Below are 20416 nucleotides of genomic sequence, written 5' to 3'. Positions count from 1 at the left end.
ATAAAAATAATCAGTGAAATATTTGTTTAAATACAATTTGTTTTTCTTTCTGAAAAAACAATAATAAAAGTGTACTAGATTACAGGCTAGCATTTATTGACAATATGCTGTAACAACACAGATCTACAGCCAGGTCCTAGCTTTATGAGCTGAGCTGAAGTTTCAGGCCATCCAGTGCTCTTGTCTTGTCTATCCGATAATTGTCTAATGTAAGTTGATCGATTTTCAAAATAAATTCATTTTACAGGTAACTGCATACAAATTATTTAGAATCTAGGAGTAGGGCCTCTTTTTGTTGTTGTTGTTGCTGTTGTCTGTTGACTCTGTTTTTGTTTTTGAACTTTGAGTTTGATGAACTAGGCCTTAGCTTAGGTCTATACCTGACTGAGCTGAGTACGACTTGACTAAGGAGAGATGTTATATGAGACTTGTATATATGAAAATGTTTAAGAAGAGAATGAGAACAAGAAGATAGACCAAGACTAGAGCAGAGGCAAGAAGATACGGATATAGACCTAACCCAAATTTTCGTTTGTACGTTAGCCTCTGATTTGGGTAGGGTCGGCTCCTCTAAACTAAAGAGAGAGCCGACCCTACCCAAAATCAGAGGCTAACAAACGAAAGAGACAGAAAATTCGGGCTAGGATATAGACCTGGACTTGAAGCTTGACTGCTGTCTGAGCATTCTAGCTTCCACTTCCAGTACTTCTACTTCTACTTCTACGTCGGTACTTGACAGGATCCATCAGTCAGCTCAGGATATTGCGGTAATGATCGATGCAGGGCTGTGCAAGTTTGGAGTTGGAGGGAGATTTTTTTCTTCAGACGAACCAGCGCGGCGTATCGTAAATTGCAATTTTTTTATTTTTGGCTCAAGGGGAGGGGGGAGGGGGGGTGGGGGGGGGGGGGTAGTGAGCACTGAAAATAAAATCAAAAATCTTTTTCTTTTCTTTTCTTTTTTACTCAACACGCTCTCCCCCCCCCCCCCTCCCCTCGAACAAAGTTTGGCGAGGGGTTAGATCTCACCAACACCATCAGCAACAACAAAAGTTGAAAACTCCTCCTACCAGACATTTAAGCAGACAGATTCCAATCCCCCCCCCCCCACCCCCATTTTTAATGTGTTACCTGTACAGTACAGTGTATGTATTTATTTATTAAATGCAATCTTTCCATTTCCTGTTTCTTATTTTATAAGCTTGGATTACTTCAAATTATCAGGTCATGGCATCGGGTCAGGTAGTCGCGTTACCTGACATTTGTGAAAACATGCTCCTTTTACCACAAAATGTGGGGGTCAATGTTTGCAAAATAAACCCCGTTCATCCACAATTCATCTGGTCCAATTTACCCGACATTCTGGGAAAACTTAGGCAAATCTACAAAAGGCAGCGTAATCTTCTGCTTTCTTTTCACAAGAGGCTGTGTAACGCGTCCACCCGACGGTCCAACCAGATGCAATGACCCAATGATTTGAAGTAATCTGTTATGCTTGATTGTTGAATGATCGTTGCTCTTTCACAATGCTTCTTTTCTTTTTTCCCCCCTCTGTTCCAGAAAGAGATTTAACCATGTTAAGCCGCCCTGTTAGGCATCAGATCCAGAGAGGTCAAAAGGTCAAACAATGTATGGGTCACCTCTTTAGACACCTGAGTTCCTCATCTGCAAGAAGGCAGAACGACAGCAGTGCATTAAACAAGGAATATGATGCCATCATCGTTGGGGCAGGACATAATGGCCTTGTTGCTGTAAGTTTTTCAAATTCATTATCAAAATAGGATGATCAAAAAGGGATGAACAGGAACAGAAAATGGAATGGAAATTCATGCATTTTTTTGTTTTTTGTTTGCCTAGGAATAATGTACCGGTATATAGGCCTACCCTATTTATTTTATTAATTCATGGTGAATTAAAGAAATGAAAAGCATCTTTCTTAGAGAGAAAATTGTGTCCAAACACATTCTTTCAATTTCTTTTCATATTGGTTACACCAAAAATGAGAAGATTTGTCACTAATTCTTCCTATCCGAAGTTATACCGGTATACAAAATTAATATGAATATCTAGCCCTACATGTAGTTTAAATTTTTTAAGATGTCGATACAAGAAATATGTCTTTGTATGTATTGCCAATTGCAGATAATGGGTATTTCATTTAAACTGCTTGTATGAGGATTGCTGTAACTTATAGGTTTAAAAAAATTAAAATGTTGTGCTGTTCCAAAAATAAAAATTGCTCCATGCTGTGAAAGTTGTTGGGTGTTGTTAGTGTTGTTTTTTCCCCTTTTTCCCCATTTTTTTTTTTTTTACTGCTTGTAGGCTATTGCATTTTGAAATATTTTTGAATTCCGACACAAAAGACGATCAGATATACATGAACCAATGTAAATGTGACTGGATGAAGTCCATGCATGCATAATCTGAATCTCTTCTCAGAAAATGATGGCAGCGGTGGGATTTGAACCTATGCAATTGAAATGACTGATGGCATCAAGTTACTAAGAGCTATCTGATATTTATTATTTCACTTCAAACAGTCTGCCTATCTACAGAAGGCTGGGTTGAACACTCTAGTACTAGAAAGGAGGCATCTTATTGGTGGTGCCGCAGTCACAGAAGAAATTGTTCCAGGTAAGTTTTTTACAACGATTAATCAGCTCATCATTCACCATGTGTTATAATTTCTTTTCTAATTTGGTCCAATATTTGTATTGATAGGTGAGGTTGTCAATTAACTTTTGTGTACTGCCCTCTTGAGGTAGTGTCTGCAATTTAATGGAAGATTACTACGGGTACTTAAAAATTTGAGGTTAGATAGTTGGGTTGTACTCCTTTAAATTGTTATTTTTTCAATAATTTGGGTTTGAAGTTTCATTTGAATTCAGTGGTCTGATCCAATGTTCTCTCCTTTTTGTTTGAATTTATAGGTTACAAGTTTTCAAGATGCTCTTATGTGCTCAGTTTGTTGAGACCTATCATTGTCAAAGACCTGGAATTAAAGGTAAATTTTTATCTTTGCCAGAGCAAATCATGGAACGCATTTCTGATGCCTCCGTCTTCTTTGTGGCATATCTACTTGTAGCTCAGGTATCTACTTAACAATGCAGATTTACCTCAATCTTGGTACGTATTAAACCATGGTAAGAGCTTGATATTAGCAGTTGTTGGAGGTTATGACCCCTTTAAACTTCTTTAAACTTCTGTCCTGGTGTCCTCTCATATATCATTCAGATACCATGTGTTTCATTTACAGAATGGTTGACTGTAAATGACCACCAAATGACAACCCAAAACAGCCAAGCAAGAGCCCTGAGTCGAATTTCGAATTGATATGATTATAGAGTGGTGAAGTGTGATGTCATCAAAAATCTATTTTTAGGATTTCTCCATTTTTTCTCCATTTTCTGAAAGAGCATCAAAAATAATGTCCAAATGTCAAAAACCAAGTGAATATGTCAAGTATTGGCCGAGATATGACCATCTGAATAAATAGATGTCCTATAGGAACTCAGTGTTATTTGCTCTGGCTCCTAATGTTTATGAGCCAGAGTAAATAACACTGAGTTCCTATAGGAAATCTTTTTTGGAAAATGTAGAAAAAATTGAGAAATTCTAAAAATACATTTTTGTGATGTCACAGCTTGGGTACTCAATGAGGTGTTCATGCTGAGAATTAGAATGATATAGTTTGACATTTCGTATCCATCCTCTTCTTTTTTGCTTGAATATTTTCTTGATTCTTGTAGAAGCACGGTCTGAAGGTGCATTTGAGGAGTGATCATGCATTCACCCCTCTCTTAGAAGAACCTGGTCCTAACGGAAGACCTAGATCTCTTCTCATGAGCAAAGACGAGGAGTTCACCAAGCAGCAGATTGCACAGTTCTCCAAGAAAGATGCAGAGGTAGTAGGAAGTTGCCCTTTAAAATTTAAAGTTTGTTTTGCTTCTGCAAAGATTTGCTTAATTTGAAGGTTAAATGATAATCACAACAATGACAAGAACAACAACAACAAATGAAGAAACAGAAAAAAATGTAGCAGAGCATTTTACAGAAGCACACACAAAACAAAGAATGTGGAGAGATATCATAATCACTTTCCTCTAATTACTACATGACAAGCTAGTTCAGTAAATTGTACTACTAACTTTATTAATTTGCCTATTGCAAGATAGATTAAGTTTGTTTTATCCAACTCTTGCTTCTTTTGATATTCCTTAATTTTATACATATCTATAGTGACCAACCATCATCCTTAAGACATTTTTCTGTTCCAAACAAGGACTCTTGACATTCAAGTACAGGCAAACTTTCTTTGATAGTGACCACCTGTCTACAAAGACCACCTGTCTACAACAAGCACATTTTTTGTTTCCCTTGAAAATGGTTTCTCATTGAAACGTGTACTAAAGGAACCTGTCTACAAAGACCACTTTTTGTGTTTCCCTTGGGCGGTCGCTGTAGACAGGTTTGACTGTAATAGTGACAAAGACAGAGAGCCGACCACGGGCACAATGCCAGCTAGCTCACACCTCACCGTCTCCATTTTCTCCTCCGTGTTTCATATATACATCTCCAGGCCTACCATGAATTTGACGAGTATCTGATGAGAATAGCTGGAGCCATAGGTCCCCTACTGGACAACCCTCCTCTAGATCTGAAACCAGGCAGCCGTTCATCTTTGAAACAGAAGATGCAGATGGTGGATATCGTCAAGTCCATGGCCAAGTCAGGTAGATCTCCAAGATATTTTTTTCTTAACTTTAATTAGTTTATTGATTTTGTTGTAATTCAAGAGTAACCCACCCTTTGGAATATTACACTTGAGACAATTACTGCTAAGAGGATATTTCAAGGGAAATGTTCATCGAGGACCATCACCACATTTTATTGTAGTAGTTGAATAGGTTTTTATTGTCATCAGGAAAAGATGTGTTTATTAATTTTATCATGTCTTTGTACCTGTGTTTGTTCATTTTCCTTTCCATTATATCATATTCTCTATATAGGGAAAGCACTTGGTCAAGATATTCCTGAGTTCTACAAACTGCTCACGGCTCCAATGAATAAGGTACAGTGTATTTTGTATCACATTCAGAATATCTCTATACTGTGCATTTCTTTTGTCTTTTGTCTAGAGATGATGATTATAAAGTAGTAAATATGTGATATTTCCAATTTACCAACATTGCCAAGTGATGGTCGAGGAACTATTATTTACTGTTTCTCACAAGACATGAAAATAAGTTCATTTTCTTGAATAGTGTGAAAGGACTTGCAACTTAAAACATTCTTTTCACTTTATTTTCACTAAGCCATCCACAAACAATTTAATACACACGTCAAACCAATGTAATGAAAAATGTACATCCATGCCATACTGAAAGCATGAAGAATATTTTGAAAGAGCTACATGAAGTTACTCAGAAAACATAACAAATAAGTCATTTGTAGTAAAAAGTTACAAAATAATGTTTTTTTTGACAAGAAACAAAGTTCTGATCTCCTAACAGTGTTGTTGGAGACAATACAAAGAAGGCAGTTTTAAATGATGCAGTAAGTTAAGTTGTGGTAAATGGTACAAATTGTTTTTGTTTTTTCGATATAGATCCTCGATAGCTGGTTTGAATCTGAACCATTGAAGGCTACACTAGCTACTGACTCTGTGATTGGTGCATTCTTGACCCCTGACACTCCAGGAAGTGGGTAAGAAAGCTTTATCCTGTCTGCTGAGGGACAAAAGGTTGTTGACTAATAGATAAAATCTTATGTTCTTGTTTGTTCTTGTTTTCCTGTATGTGTGTTTTAGGGGTAGGCTTTTATATATGGAATCCCTCCTTTCTGCCTATCCCAAATGCTCTTATAAATTGCCATTTTATTGTTATCACTTTCTTGTTTTTGTATAACTCTGTTCTGTATGTTTTAAGTGTTTTTATGAAGAGTGTTGAATAAACTTTGAATTTGAATTTGAATTTGAATTTGAATTTGAATGATGATAATGATAATCTGGATTTATATAGCGCTTAATAGAAAAGTTAGGAATTCATCAAGTGTGAAACATTGACCACAGGGTATTTATCGCTGGATCATGTGTAATACTGAAAATGTTGAGGAGATCTCTAAAATTGCATTTCTCGCCGCCCCTTTATCATTCATCATTTCTCATCATCTTTTTTCACAATTTTTCACAATTTTTTACAATTTTTCATCTTAATTTTTTCCCTTTCCAGGTATGTGTTATTACACCACGTTATGGGAGAGATTGAAGGAGTAAAAGGAGCTTGGGGGTATGCCGAAGGGGGCATGGGGGCAGTGTCCGGATGTATTGCCAGTTCAGCTAGATCACATGGGGCTACCATCTTAACTGAAAAGGTAATTATTCAATACTCAGGATATGATCATCATATGGCATGAAATACTGTGAAGCTATGTTTTACTTTTAAGATTGTGTTATATATTTCCCTTTTATACTAACTGACAAATATCCGTTAAAAAGTTTGTTTGAATTAAGCTTAAATGCATTGTTTAACACTGTTAAATCTGAGATGCATGTTATACGTGTTATCAGTGTCTGTGATATGGTGTAATAATGTAGCCCAAACAAAAATTGCGCTTCAAAAAAGTAAAAATCTTTGAGTGACCAATTTTACCATACTCATTTTCCCTAATACCGTATTTGCCGGCGTATAGGCCGCAGTATTTTTGGAAGAGAAAATATCAAAAAGTCGGGGTGCGGCTTATGCGGCGAAAGAGTAATTTTTTTTTTTTTTTTTTTTTTTTTTTTTTTTTTAGTTTCGATTTATGGCGCTATGCCTGGCAATGTCTCCCAGCTCAGTAATCAGTGTGTTGACTCACCACTCGGAAACTACAACAACACTAAAATTTGACTGTCATCTTGGTTTGAAAGTAATCTTTCTAATAGACCTCAATATGTAGTTTATAATAATAGTTCCTCAAATTTGTTTCTATAACAAATGGTGTACCGCAAGGTACACCACTGGTACCATAGGTACTTTATTGTTTTTAATTCACATTAATGATCTTACACATTCTTCTAAAAACGACATTGTTACTATTATTTGTGACAAGTTTACAAGCACAAATCAGCGCCTTTAACTGCACCTCGATGTTAAATGAAGGTCCTTCCACGCATGGGTTTTCGGCAGCAAAACAACAACAACAAAACAAAAAAAACAATTTTTTTTTTTTTTTTTTTTTTTTTTTTTTTTTTTTTTTTTTTTTTTTAAATGTGAAAATCGGGGGTGCGGCCTATGCGGGGGTGCGGCCTTTACGCCGGCAAATACGGTAGACTGTAGTGTTATAAAAACTGTTAAAAAAAAACAAAAAAATGAAATTTTGATTTCCAATCATAAATATCTTGATAATCTTGTAAAAGTCATGGGATACCTGACTGACCTAAAGGTTTATAAATATGATTGCAGCATGAACTATCAGAACTTTCTGAATTTGAGGCAATTTTACCGAGTCACTTTAACACTTTTCCAAAAATTACTTTGTGTTGTGTAATAGTTGATGATTGAGAGGTTTTGCCATGCACATCCCTATGTTGTTGTTGTTGTTTTGTTTTTTCCATACTTTGAAGATGTGTTTGTTTGTTTCTTTTCACATGAGACTTAGTGGTCTGGTTGATTTGTATGAACAATAATTAATGATAGGAAGCAAACAATAGTGAGCCAAGGACATTTAGGAGCCATGGTAGTAAAGAGTAGGGCCTTTATTCTTAATAACCTATTAACATAAAATTGATACCATAGAATACCTCTAAGTATTATATATTCCTTGTAATATTCTTTAATTCGTTCATATTTCAAGCCTGTTAGTTCAGTGCTAGTCTCCGGTGACAACCAAGCCTGCGGGGTGGTCTTAGAAGACGGGACGGAGATCAAGAGCAAGATGGTCCTATCTAACGCCACGCCAAAAATTACGTTTCTGGACTTGATACCTTCTGGCATCCTACCCGAGGAGTTTGTTCAAGAGGTGTCATCCTTTGACTTCAAGTCGCCTGTTACTAAGATTAATGGTTAGTGCTAAAACTCTCCCAAAGATGGACTTTTAAAGGGAAAGTCAAATAAGTTTGTGTGTAATTGGGTTTTTACAGACGTGTATCAATCAGATATGATTATTTACGTCTGGGGATCGACCTTTAACGTTAACATCCAAAAGATGTGACTCACTTTCGAGTCTGCGTCTTTGGCTGAATCAGTTTGTAACTTCCATTTTTAGCTGGATTACAGGCGCACACCACAACGCCACAATCCTAATGACATGTTGCTTTAAAGCCTATCTGCACTAGTTTGGCCAGGAGGGATTAGACCTCCCTGCATGGTCACTGACAAGTGGTTATCTCAATCGTCAAATCAGCTCTCAATTAACATAAGAAAAAGGGGACCATGGGGGACCAACGGTCACCGATTAGGCATTGTTTGCTATATAGAGAAACAGAATCTGAGAAATACTTCAGAGATAGTTTGAGGAAAACATGAAGTGTAATAAAAATTTATTACTTTCAACTACTTGAATGGGAAATTTGGCGGAAGATTACATTGGATTAATTTAAATGGGAAACAAGATTGATACCATATTATGCCGGTTCATTTTGATAGGTAGCTTACCGTATTTGCCGACGATAAGGCCACAGCGCCGCATAGGCCGCAACCCCAACTTTGACATTTTGTAGAGGAAAGAAAAAGAAGAAGAGATTGTATGTGCTAACATTGTGTCCTTGTATGAATCTGATGGCAATTCCTCTGCTCAAAGGCTGTGTTACCCAGTGCTATGATAGATCCAGATTGTAATTATATTACATTATTATACCTTTGCTACTTCAACAGTTGCAGTGAACAGACTTCCTAATTTTACTGCCATGCCAAACAAGAGCGACAACACACCAGGCCCGAACCACTTTGGAACTATCCATCTGAACTGTGAAAGGACCGATCTCTTGAACAAGGCTTACGACAGTGCAATGCTTGGGGAAATCCCTGAATTGTAAGTCATCCCCTTTCACACTTATGATAGTCATTGTGCAGAGAAATAAAGTTAAAGATAAACTCCAGTACTGGTAACAACAACAAAAAATTCTCACAGAATCAAACGAAACTTACACTGAATGTTCAAGATTACAAATAAATGACATGTGCCAAACAATTTTGGAAGAAAATGTATACTGGCTGAGTAATGAGCATAGAAAGACAAGGAAATCAAGGTAGTACTAGCCCCGACACCATGTGTGTTGTCCCATATATAGCTTTCTATGTGAGTGCTTGTTACTTTACCAAGACTTGGTCAAATTTATTATGATTTTGATGACTCCAGAACCTTGCAGTGCACCCCGATACTTACATGCTACATGATCAACTGTTTCTGATCCTTTCCACTCCTTTTCTTTCACAATGCAATCGCATTACCAGTACTAAAGTTTATCTTTAAGTCAGTTGTGTGGTGAAAATGAACAATCCTCTGGAACATGAAGTGCCATTTAGATTAATGACCCATCAAGCCTAGCCAAGAAAAAAAAGGAATTAATGAATGAACCCTTCATCCAATGAGGAGATGAAGAAATAAACCACCAGGGTCCCATCTGATAAAAAGCTGTTATTGATCCGAGTTGATCGCAAGTCCTCCAATCAATTGCAAGTTTGCAGTCTTCTATCTTTTATGATCATAGTTGCGATTGATATCAATCACAAATAGTTACTGTTAATCGCAACTGTTTATAAGATGGGGCCCAGATGCTTTTGAAATATTGATGAGCTTGTTTTCTGCTTTTACCCAATCAGGTTCATGAAGGCTTAATTTTCCTTTTGAGGGATGGTGATCAATTCCAATTCCAATTTGCTACTTCTTTACAATGTGAAGTAAAAAATTTGGCTAATGAACGTACATTGCAACATGTGATGTCAGTTTGAATGTGCCATTCACCAAGTCATCACCACGTTTACTTCCCCCCTGTTCGCGTCTTTTTTAAAGCTAACCTAGCCATCCTACCGCTGCATTTGATTGGCTCAATAGGAACCTATACGTCACGCGCTAGTCATACAATTCATGATACGCACGCACGCAGAATCTGATGCGATAATCTATCAAATAATGAGATTTCATACAAAAATTACAAGTGCAAAGCTATGTTTACTTAAAATAAATGATGATTGCGAGAAAATCGGGAGGCTCACTGTAAACGAATGACTACCCAGGTTGTAACTTGTCCATAATCATTGCTACATACTGGCTAGTCCAGAATCTGGCCGATTTAATTTTGTTCTCCACCTCACCGTACCAACGCAAATATTGATATGCAGCACTAGGATGGCTAGGTTAAGTTTAAAAATGTTGCATCCTGTCCTTCACACCCATAGACCCATGATAGAGATGTGCATCCCGTCTTCCCTGGACCCCACGCTAGCACCTGAGGGATGTCATGTGATCTCTCTCTTCACCCAGTACACCCCCTACGAGCTCAGTGGTGGAAGGCAGTGGGACGAAGAAACCAAAGACATGTACTGCGACAGAGGTAGGTTGTGTCCTCTGTAATATGTCTTATATTTCTTATCCAATCCAATCAACAAGAGGCGCGATAGCTCAGTCGGTAGAGCAGTAGTCTCGTAATCCGGTGACCAGGGATCGAAACCAAGGCGATGCGCTAGTGCCCTTTGGTAAGGCATTAATCCTCATAACCAGGTCTCTTGGAGAGGGCCTTAAGCCGCCGGTCCTCCGGTTGCTTACTAACAAGCATTTATGCTTTCTTAGCAGTCAGGTAAAATAACCACCACTACAATACATGGTTGAAGGTTGATTGGATTGTTTGTTTTACCTGACTGCTAAGAAATTATGTGTATACTTGTATAAAGTAAGCAACCAGGGGACCAACGTTTTAAGACTTCTCTGAGGGACTTAATAAGGATTAATGCCTTACCAAATGGCACTAGTGCATCGAATTGGTTTCCAACTCTGGACCTCCCAGTTACGAGATCACTGCTCTACCCCGGAGCTTTTGCACCTCACTAAAAAAAAAGTAGCTTACCCCTGTTCATAGATGTAGAGCGCCTGTCAATAAAGACTACATTTATTGTTTGATTGTGTGAACTCGCCCAAAACATTTGCCAGTAGAGAAGTAGCCAAGACTTTTGTACAAGTATGGAGGTAGCTACATGTAAAGACAATGAGACCAACAAACTATAGACAGGTATGATGATAATTAATTAGGCATTTAAAAGGTTTTCAAGTGAACAACATTTGCATGTTCCTTCTCTAACGGACCAGATTTTGTGTCTACTGCAATGAAAGGGTTAAACTATCAGAAAATTATATCAAACATCCTTGACTATCAAATGCATTATCTTCCCTGTAAAAAATGCATAATTTTTCTCTTTCTTCATGTCTGTGCAAGATTTTCAGTTTTGTGTTTTATTCTCTTTCGAATCGGACGTTATGCTATATTGTATGATTTCCTTTCCTTCTTTAATTTGCAGTATTTGATTGCATAGAAGCATATGCACCTGGTTTCAAGGACAGTGTTGTAGGAAGGGACATCCTGACCCCTCCCGACCTGGAGAGAATCTTTGGGCTGACAGGAGGGGTAAGTACCTTCTTCATAGTTTGCCAAGCTGAGGTTCTGTTTCATCGGTTAGATCCTTGAAATATAGGATAGTTTGGTGCTTATACAGTAGGCTTGCGGATGCAACATGTGAGAGAGAGGGAGGATTAGGGAGTCCTGAAAAGGACTCTCGGTAATCTTTCTTGAGGGTTTGTAGTCCTGAAAAGGACTGTTGGTGTAGTCTTGAAAAAGACTGTTGGTTATCTTTCTTAGCTTATAGCGCTTGTAGAGGATAGGTAGCGGGAGTCGCTCGACGTTTCAGACAGGTTGACTAACCGTCGTCAGGAGTGCATCTGCAAGCCTACTGTATATCTACATCACCATGCAAGCCGATACTTTCAAGCAGCATCTAGTTTAGTTCTTGTTGATGAAAAGGAAGGTTAATTGGATCAGTTTAATCTAAGTATCACACCAATTTGAAGTGAAAATCAATGTATTCATTCGTCTTTCCTCATCTTTCCTATTCCTAACCCTTTTTCTTTATCTTTCCACAGAATATCTTCCACGGTGCCATGTCTCTGGACCAGCTGTACTTCAGTCGACCGTTCCCGTCCTGCGGTAGCTACCGGACCCCCATCAAGGGCCTCTACCTCTGCGGGAGTGGCTCCCATCCAGGGGGAGGGGTAATGGGCGCGCCCGGGAGGAACGCTGCAATGGTAGTCAAGGCAGACATGCTATAATGTCTCCATGGAAACCACTCCTTTATATTACCGGAGGCCCTCGGGTGCAAAGGTTTGCAATCAGTTGCAAATTAGAAACAACAATTTTGTTTGGTTAATGGTCAGCACCTATTCACTACATTCCATCATTTTTGTATATTTTTGTAAACTCGTCGACGTGTTACAATTGGTTTTAGATTTTCTTTGAAATTTTAGTTTATGAAATAGTTTTTAAACCTGGTAAATGTAAATTAACACAACATTCCATCTTTTTTGTATATTTTTCTGATTGGTTTTAGCTTTTTTTAAAAATTTTAGTCAATGAAATTGTTGTTAAGCCTGGTAAATGTAAATTGAATGTACATGAGCAAACACTGCTTGTATATATTTAGTCAAAAATGATACAAGATTACATATTTTTATATATATTTTTGTAAACAAGAGTGATATTTGATATTAAACTTTTACATGACAATGTTTTTTAACCAGCGTAAATATAAATTTATATGATAGGTGAGACAACGAGTGATCTTATTCCAGTAGGATTTGACATTCCATGTTTTTCTGTATTTGAATTTCTACAAATGTAAGAATGTCTTCTACTTTTGAATTTTTGATAATCATGTTCTTCATCCATTATGAGGAGTGATGTATCAACGTAATAACTGGAATGCAGTATTCTGTATACCAGTAATCCCTGCCTAAGTATCCAAGCGATATGTTAAACGTGTGCTGCATTGAGGTATTATCACTTTTCTGAAATGAAAAATATAGATTTGTGCAAGGATGATGACCAAAATTTTGTTGACTGTGTGTGCTTCAATATACAAGGTCTTCTCATAATAAGGGTTATCAATTTTACAAGTGCTACAAGTCTGTGTATACATTATAATCACATGCGAATTCCCACATGTACAATTGTGTGCTCTGAGGCCTTTTACCTTTCCCATTATCACTTTGCTAATTACCAATTAATGTGTGTGACAAGGCCACATTGCTAATTTACCCAATGTATGGGTATGACGTTGTAATCAATGAATTAGCAACTCTGCGACATATCTTTCATAGTTCCTCTTCCATTCGTTCTGTACTGCAAATTTCATTATTTTTTTTATTTTTTTTTAGAGTAATGGGGGAAAGTTTATACAAGGGTTGTCTCAAGAATATATGCACAGTGATTGTATCTAAGGTTAAAGTTTATAGAAATTTTTTATTTTTTTAGTAGAGCAAATGGGAGAGGACCTTGAATGATACATCACAGAGTTGCCAACTTTTGTTTTATTTATTGCAACCTCAAATTTTTTTCTTTGATATCATGTCATCGCAATTTTGTCATGACTTTTGATCATTTTAAAAAAATTATTGGGTAGAGCTAGGATGATGATTTGTGCTCTATTAGTGTAACACTGTCCGACTCTGTACATGTATTAGGTTAAATAGGTTTTGACTTGCTGCACTTTTTAACTACGGGTATATAAATCATGTTCATTTGTTAACTCAACTTGACAATCGTAAGAGAAGCAGATCAGTTTAAGTTTGAGCAAGATTAGATTATTACTTTTAATAGTTTGACTTTCCTACATTTTGAACTCAAAAACAAGTCAGTACGCGACTCGTATATCATTCAATTTTGTCAATTAAGTTTACCTACCCAAATGCTTTCATACACCGAATCAAAATAGATTCTGGAAATACATCTGCAATTGTGTGAATTTGTGTGGTTTAGATGTCCATGTAATCTTGATTTTGGTTATGACACTGAAATTTGCTCTGGATTGTCGACCATGAACTTAAAGATAAACTTTAGTACTGGTAATGCGATTGCATTGTGAAAGAAAAGGTGTGGAAAGGATCAGAAACAGTTGATCATGTAGCATGTAAGTATTGGTGTGCACTGCAAGGTTCTGGAGTCATCAAAATCATAATAAATTTGACCGAGTCTTGGTAAAGTAACAAGCACATACACAGAAAGCTATGTATGGGACAACACGCATGGTGTCGGGGTTGGTACTACCTTGATTCCTTGTCTTTCTATGCTCATTACTCAGCCAGTATACATTTTCTTCCAAAATTGTTTGGCACATGTCATTTATTTGTAATCTTGAACATTCAGTGTAAGTTTCGTTTGATTCTGTGAGAAATAATTTTCTTTTTTTTACCAGTACTGGAGTTTATCTTTAAGTACATTTTGAATTTTCACATTTCATGTTTGTTTGAAAACATCTCCCCCAAAATAACTTTTTTTAAATGAAGACGAGCTGCCTGAACAAAAGTCTTTCAAACCAGATGATGGTACGTTTCTTTGCATATAATGCACTTATAATGCTTTTTCTCTCAATTTTGAATATTAAAATAAGATTCTTTGCCGTTTTGCAAATGTACATGTACATGTATGTGGGAATGCTATTATTGGGCTTTACAATCAAAAGATGTGCATTACATCAACAATGCAATTTGGGCAGGATATACAATTTAATTTGGAACAATATCTTATTATATTAACAAATGCACTAGTTTGTAACTGCCAAGTGTAAAAGTTTGTTTTAACAACTCAATTCATTAATTTCCTTGCATTCCAAGATTCCATCTTTTTAATTTTGGTTTAATGAGTTTGTATCCGATCCGGCTCAGGGTAATGATTTATATTATTGATGTACTATCCGGTATGCAGCAAGTTCAGGAAATCATTTTGCACTTGTATGTTTTCAGTGCAAAATATATCATTATCATAATCTGAAATACATTTATATATCAATATTCTTATTAAACCTGAAATGAATGCCATGTGATCTTTTTACATCAAATTGTAACGATAAAAGAATTAAATCTCATCAGTATAGTATTACAAATTAATCATGTGACAGAATATTCTGAAATTAAAAAATCATGCAATCGACTTTTTTCTTGCAAGATGTCCTTTTATTTGAGGATGCACTCAAATTTTTAGGTCAAGGAGAATGAAGCGAGTGTCATGTGACCATTATGATCATGTATACATGTAATGGGCAGGCCTGATAAAAACCCAATTTAAATCGGTTTTCCATTTTTTTTTTTATTTTCCCTGATTTTTTCCCGATTTTTGTTTTCTTTCCCGATATTAAAAAAAAAAAAAAAAATCCAGATTTTTTTTCCCTTCCTTATTTTATCCTGATTTTCCAGGTTCTCCCCTATTTTGTCCTATTTTTCCCCCAATTTTCTTACTCGAAAGGGGGGAATGTTGTTAGATGCCATTTTTTTCTCCGCGAATCCTCTTCTTTTTTTTTTACTCAAGGGGGGCGTGGTTAGGGGAAAACAAAAAACCTATTTTTTTTTTAGTGCTCACTATCACCCCTGAATGGGGTTATAACAGATGGGTATCATTCTATCACATCTGCGCCGTGTAACATTTTAAGCCCATATCAAGAATTTGCAAGCCCTCAAACTTTATCTGTAGCAGCTCGATGAATTTATGAAAAGTATGTGTAAAATAAAATTTCAGATCAAAAGACAATGGTTTTTCTATCCAAGTGAAAATTGAAGCCCTCATTTCGTATATAAAAAAAGTAGGATGAAGAAAACACTGCCAGTTGCAAAATTCAAATTTGAAAAGAAAAATGATTATAATTTTGCTATTAATGTATATTTTGCCACCATACTCTAAAGAAAGTTTTCTATTACAATTTTTTACATTTTGGCCCATTTTTGAAGTTTTTGAAATTTTCAGTGCAAATCCCTGCGACATGCTTTAAATATTAAGGCCCTTGGCAAACGTCTCCAGATAATCATGGATAACCTGCAATTAACCTGTATGCAACATACTTCTCTTTCATTCCATAGGATAGGCAAGCTCTCTCAGATCTCCACTTTAACTCTGTGTCTAACGCCACTTAAAGGCAACTAAATCTTTTCCTTAGACCCATTCCAACTGCACAATGTTTCATTTGGATTGCCCCAGGCATCAGCAAATGTCAAGCCTTCCTTCTCCAGAAAGTGATCTCACCTTTAAATTGTTTAATCTTACGAACAGGCATTTTTTCAAAGCGGCTTTTAAGTAGATTTACTTTCACATTGTTGTTGTTCATTTTGGGGGTGTATTTTCATGTACTTGTAATTTTTCTTCTCCATTGCACCTCAAACATATTAGTCATGTGGAGTTGGCGCCTAACAAATACTCTATATTTCTATTTATAAGTAGTAGCCATAAATTCTATTATTTTTTTTGTTGAGATTTTGGCACAAACTGAAATGTCAAATAAACGTTACGTTACATTTCTACTAAAAGAATGCTAAAGAGCTCTTGAACTACTAACGATACTTTCAAGTGTGGAAAAAAAAATTGCATGCATGGGGATTATATTCACTGGTTCGTAAGACTAACAACAATTTTCCTGCACATCAAGAAACAAACTCGTTAAAAATAACACATGGAAGCACTTTTGTTGGTGTGGTGATGACCGTACTTTATTGTCTAGTATACAAAGACAACAACTGAAAAGTTTGTGTGTATCAAGATCTCAATAGAACCAAGATTCAATCCAGAAAGAAACTGTCTGCTTGAGGGCTGAGTTTGTAAATGTCTCCATGGGTGGTAATGAAAGAGTCTGTGTTCTTGAGGCGGATCTATTCTGTAGCCATGGCAACGGATTCTTCCGTGTGCTTGCCCTTGGCCTTGTCGGAGGACAGTTGGCGGGACTTGGCCTTGCGGTCCAGGATGAGCTTACGGTCCTTGTCCATCTTCAGCTTGGTGATCACAACCTGAAACCATCAAGAAATAATACAGGATTGAAATACAATCTGCACGTACCCCATCCAGTTTCAGGCTAACTCTGGCCAAGTCACCATTGTACATTGACTAGATTTTAAAACACAAAGTACTGGTGATCAGACCTGGCATCATTTTTTTTTTAATTGTTAAAGATAAACAAGCATTTTTTTCTCCACAACCGGTACTTAACTCTCTACACTGTGTCTCACCTTGCTGGGGTGGATTCCAACGTAGACCTGGGCACCGTTGGCCTTCTCTCTCTGGATCCTCTCAATGTAGATAACAAACTTCTTCCTGTAAACCTGCACAACCTTTCCGACCTGCTGGCCCTTGTAGTGTCCACGAGTTACCTAGATAAGCAGGAAGAGATATAGTTACGACAGTCATTCACTGGAAGAGAATTTGAAAGAAATCTGTCAAGAAATGTGGCAGTAAGAGCTTACAAAAGGGACAAATGACTAAATCCACTGTACTAAATCAAATTATCCTTATATTATATTTACATTCCATCAAGTCAATGATAAATCATTGTTTTGGGGTTTTTTCTTTTCCCCCCTAACTGTAATTTCTCCTATGATCGTTTGTAAAAATGCAGTTATAAATGATTAATAAAACAAATAAAAAATGGAGAAAAAAATGAGGGAAAAAAATGCCACAGAAAATTCCTATTTTCATTATCCACTTCATGATCAAACTCACCTGAACTTCATCATCTTTGCGGATGGGGATGCTGCGGACATTGTACTTCTGCCTCAGATCCTTGGAGAGGGGTGAGCTCATCAGCTTTCTGCGCACGTGGGAAGGGGCATTGAAGTGGCGCTTTCGGTTCTTCCTCCTCGAGGATGAGACTAAAGGATTGCGCTTCATGGTGCTGTGGGGTAAAGAGTGGCAAACGGTTACAATGATTATTGCATGACTAAATTCACAATAGATGTTTCGTCTTCTTTGTAATGGCAACAATCAATAGCTACTCGTGCTCTAAAAACAAATATAATGAGGATCGTCCGCATGAACACGGACAAATTGAGTCCTACTCCAGGGAATAATTTTCCTCAAATTTTTTGATTAGCAATTTCAGCCGATGGATAAATATTTCAAATGAAATTCTGTACATTTCTATGGAAGAAAACTGCTACACAAAAGATATTTTGTATAGCAGTCATGCAAAAATGCATAGCAAATTGCGATGCGATACCAGGAAAATTATTCCCTGTACTCCTAGAAAAATGAGGATCGTTCGCAGAGTGCCAGGTGTAGGGTTTCTGATCCGCTCGCTGGCAATACGAAAACGGATTCCGCGTAATAAAATACCCCCAGTTCACCGTCTACTCTCATGGACTGTCCGTCTTCCCGATGATTTATCGCTCATCACGTGAAAGTCCTCTGTACAAAGAGAGTGTAAAAGGCATTAAGAATTTCATTGCAGAATCCGTTTTTTAGCATCGCCAGCGCACGAATCGGAAATAACAATCGTCCAAGAAAATGTGGATACTTGATGAGGTAATCCCTGAAGCAGCTTTTCCAAGCTATACTGGATGATCCTGATTTAAGCGGCACATCTATCTAAGTTTACAAAGACGTTCCTCGTTTAAGCAGACGATCCTTATTCTCGGACCAGCGCCCCTACTGATAAAAGTGCGCAAGATTAGAAGACAAAAAAACGCACACATGCATGTGGCAGTGCCAGTGCCAGTGCAAAATAGTGAAATTTAGATCACAAATATTCACAAAATGGCCTGGCCGAAACATTTCCACTGAGGGCATGCTCATGAAATGAAGTGCGCAAATGTGCGACTTCATTTCTTTCTCACTATCCCCGAATCTGTCTCTCTCTCAAAAAAGGCACAAGCACAAATTAAATTCTGCAGTTGTGGCATGTGCAACAGATTATGGAATGCACTTTGAGTTAGACTAATCGCAAAATAGCAATGACTATCCACTGTTAGTGTAACTATACAACAGTTAGCGAACAACAGTTTTGACCATAATTATGAATTTGTCCATCGGTTTGTACGTCATGCACGAATTCGCTGATAAAATTAAAGGGAACCCAAACCCAACACAATTATTCGTATATGGGACAGTATCATATTCGATTGTTGCGGCTCCACAACAAACAAATATTAGGGTCAATTTCCAGTATTTCAATACGAAATACAACTAGAAACACCATTTAAGTCCTAGCTATAAGTATTTTAATATAAATATCACTTTTTAACCAATGGATGATCATTGCATAGATATTTTTTAGATCGATTTCATAAGGGATTCCATCGCACCTTACAATGAGTTTTCAGGCCACCGTAAAAGAGGACGATTGCGACCGCTCATCACAGTCATATACGTCACAGAACTAGTCTACTTTCGAGCCCTTTACTTTATTTTCACTAGTCTTTCATTTTACTTCCCAATGAAAGATTTAGGCTATTATGTATATATCGGTTTGAAATACAAAGATCAAAGTTGAAATCTAAAAGCTGACTAGTTACCTAGCTATAGAAGTAAGCTATTCAAAATATTCACCTCCACGATGGAACTGACAATTGACTGCATGATTGTGATTGACATCATTTTCATATGCGCTATTATATAGATCTATATGTTTGATTTATAATAAACATTGAGAAAAGGGGATTAAGTTGTAATATAATCCTACACAATGAATAGAGACATAAGAGCTAGTATAACACTAGTCAAAATGGACGTCTACTTGTCAATTGCAAAATCGGGAATTCACTGATGGGTAATTGTTTTAGCTTGATTAATTTGTCCGATTTAGTTTCTTAATCTTTTTTTTTTTCCTGCTTCCTGAACTAGATTGAATTTTTCGGATCTGCATGGAAGAGGGGGTGGGGGGGGGGCATGATAGGCAGGCGCTCGCAGGTGGATAATAACACAATTTACCTATGGCGATCTCAGAGAAGTTATTATATAAAGAGGAGCTTAATGGGTAGGGGTGCCGGGTCTTGGGACCGGCCCCGGCCACTCCGGGGTCGGAATGACCGCATATGCGTGTTACCAAAATGTCCGGTAAAGGGGTATACTTTTCGTGCGACAAAGCCCGGCCCGAGAATTGTAAAAAAAGGGGTGTATCTGACTTTTCACCCGGAGATTTCTTTAAAAAGGGGGTGTTTTTCTTTTTTATTCTCGTCTCTTTGGACTCCTGAGAAATTATTCCGAATTTAGGGGGGTACATTGAGCATTTTTCCGTATTTAGGGGTGTCTCCAAGGCAGGAAAAACCCGCGAAAAGCCCGCGAAAGGGGGGTTCGGAAATGTTGGCAGTCCTCAGATAGGGGGTGCTTTCAAAAAGAGGGAACGGGCATACGCGTACCCTTAATAACACTGAGTGGGGGGGGGGCCGGGGTCTTGGAGCCCGATATCTTCCAAATGTTTATGTCTCG

At 37.3% G+C, this 20416-nt stretch overlaps 2 protein-coding genes across 4 annotated transcripts; one reads left to right on the top strand and one right to left on the bottom strand.

Moving 5' to 3' along the window:
* Nucleotides 1–102: 102 nt before the first annotated feature.
* Nucleotides 103–13966, top strand: LOC587519 (pyridine nucleotide-disulfide oxidoreductase domain-containing protein 2). Of its 2 annotated transcripts, none has more exons than XM_030985738.1 (14): nt 103–209; nt 1562–1748; nt 2538–2631; nt 2928–3001; nt 3747–3902; nt 4577–4730; nt 5007–5068; nt 5606–5703; nt 6228–6369; nt 7831–8038; nt 8850–9006; nt 10374–10528; nt 11487–11593; nt 12106–13966. In XM_030985738.1, exons 2-14 carry the CDS (start codon nt 1572–1574, stop codon nt 12289–12291), a joined length of 1770 nt encoding a protein of 589 aa, XP_030841598.1. In that variant the 5' UTR covers nt 103–209; nt 1562–1571; the 3' UTR covers nt 12292–13966. The 2 variants fall into 2 exon arrangements, with proteins under 2 accessions (XP_030841598.1, XP_030841597.1); XM_030985737.1 differs by having other exon boundaries at nt 1558–1748.
* Nucleotides 13967–16692: 2726 nt separating this feature from the next.
* Nucleotides 16693–19366, bottom strand: LOC585872 (60S ribosomal protein L26). Of its 2 annotated transcripts, none has more exons than XM_011664723.2 (4): nt 19299–19366; nt 17714–17885; nt 17224–17364; nt 16693–17004 (listed from the first exon to the last, which is right to left on the bottom strand). In XM_011664723.2, exons 1-4 carry the CDS (start codon nt 19352–19354, stop codon nt 16870–16872), a joined length of 504 nt encoding a protein of 167 aa, XP_011663025.2. In that variant the 5' UTR covers nt 19355–19366; the 3' UTR covers nt 16693–16869. The 2 variants fall into 2 exon arrangements, with proteins under 2 accessions (XP_011663025.2, XP_790770.1); XM_785677.5 differs by having other exon boundaries at nt 19294–19346.
* Between the last annotated feature and the right edge of the window lie 1050 nt (nt 19367–20416).

The sequence above is a fragment of the Strongylocentrotus purpuratus genome, unplaced genomic scaffold, assembly GCF_000002235.5.
Source record: "Strongylocentrotus purpuratus isolate Spur 01 unplaced genomic scaffold, Spur_5.0 spur5_scaffold_15, whole genome shotgun sequence".
NCBI lineage: Eukaryota > Metazoa > Echinodermata > Echinoidea > Camarodonta > Strongylocentrotidae > Strongylocentrotus > Strongylocentrotus purpuratus.
This window is presented reverse-complemented; position numbering and strand designations above follow the sequence as displayed.

Bases quoted from the DNA above. Each gene is read 5' to 3' on its own strand.
- LOC587519 (XM_030985738.1), top strand. From the start codon at position 1,572: ATGTTAAGCCGCCCTGTTAGGCATCAGATCCAGAGAGGTCAAAAGGTC. The intron at 3,002-3,746 runs GTAAATTTTTAT...TGATTCTTGTAG, and splicing joins TCAAAGACCTGGAATTAAAG to AAGCACGGTCTGAAGGTGCA. The intron at 5,069-5,605 runs GTACAGTGTATT...TTTTCGATATAG, and splicing joins TCACGGCTCCAATGAATAAG to ATCCTCGATAGCTGGTTTGA.
- LOC585872 (XM_011664723.2), bottom strand. From the start codon at position 19,354: ATGACTGTGATGAGCGGTCGCAATCGTCCTCTTTTACGGTGGCCTGAA. The intron at 17,886-19,298 runs GTAAGGTGCGAT...TTTACCCCACAG, and splicing joins CGGTGGCCTGAAAACTCATT to CACCATGAAGCGCAATCCTT. The intron at 17,005-17,223 runs GTGAGACACAGT...TGATGGTTTCAG, and splicing joins TTGGAATCCACCCCAGCAAG to GTTGTGATCACCAAGCTGAA.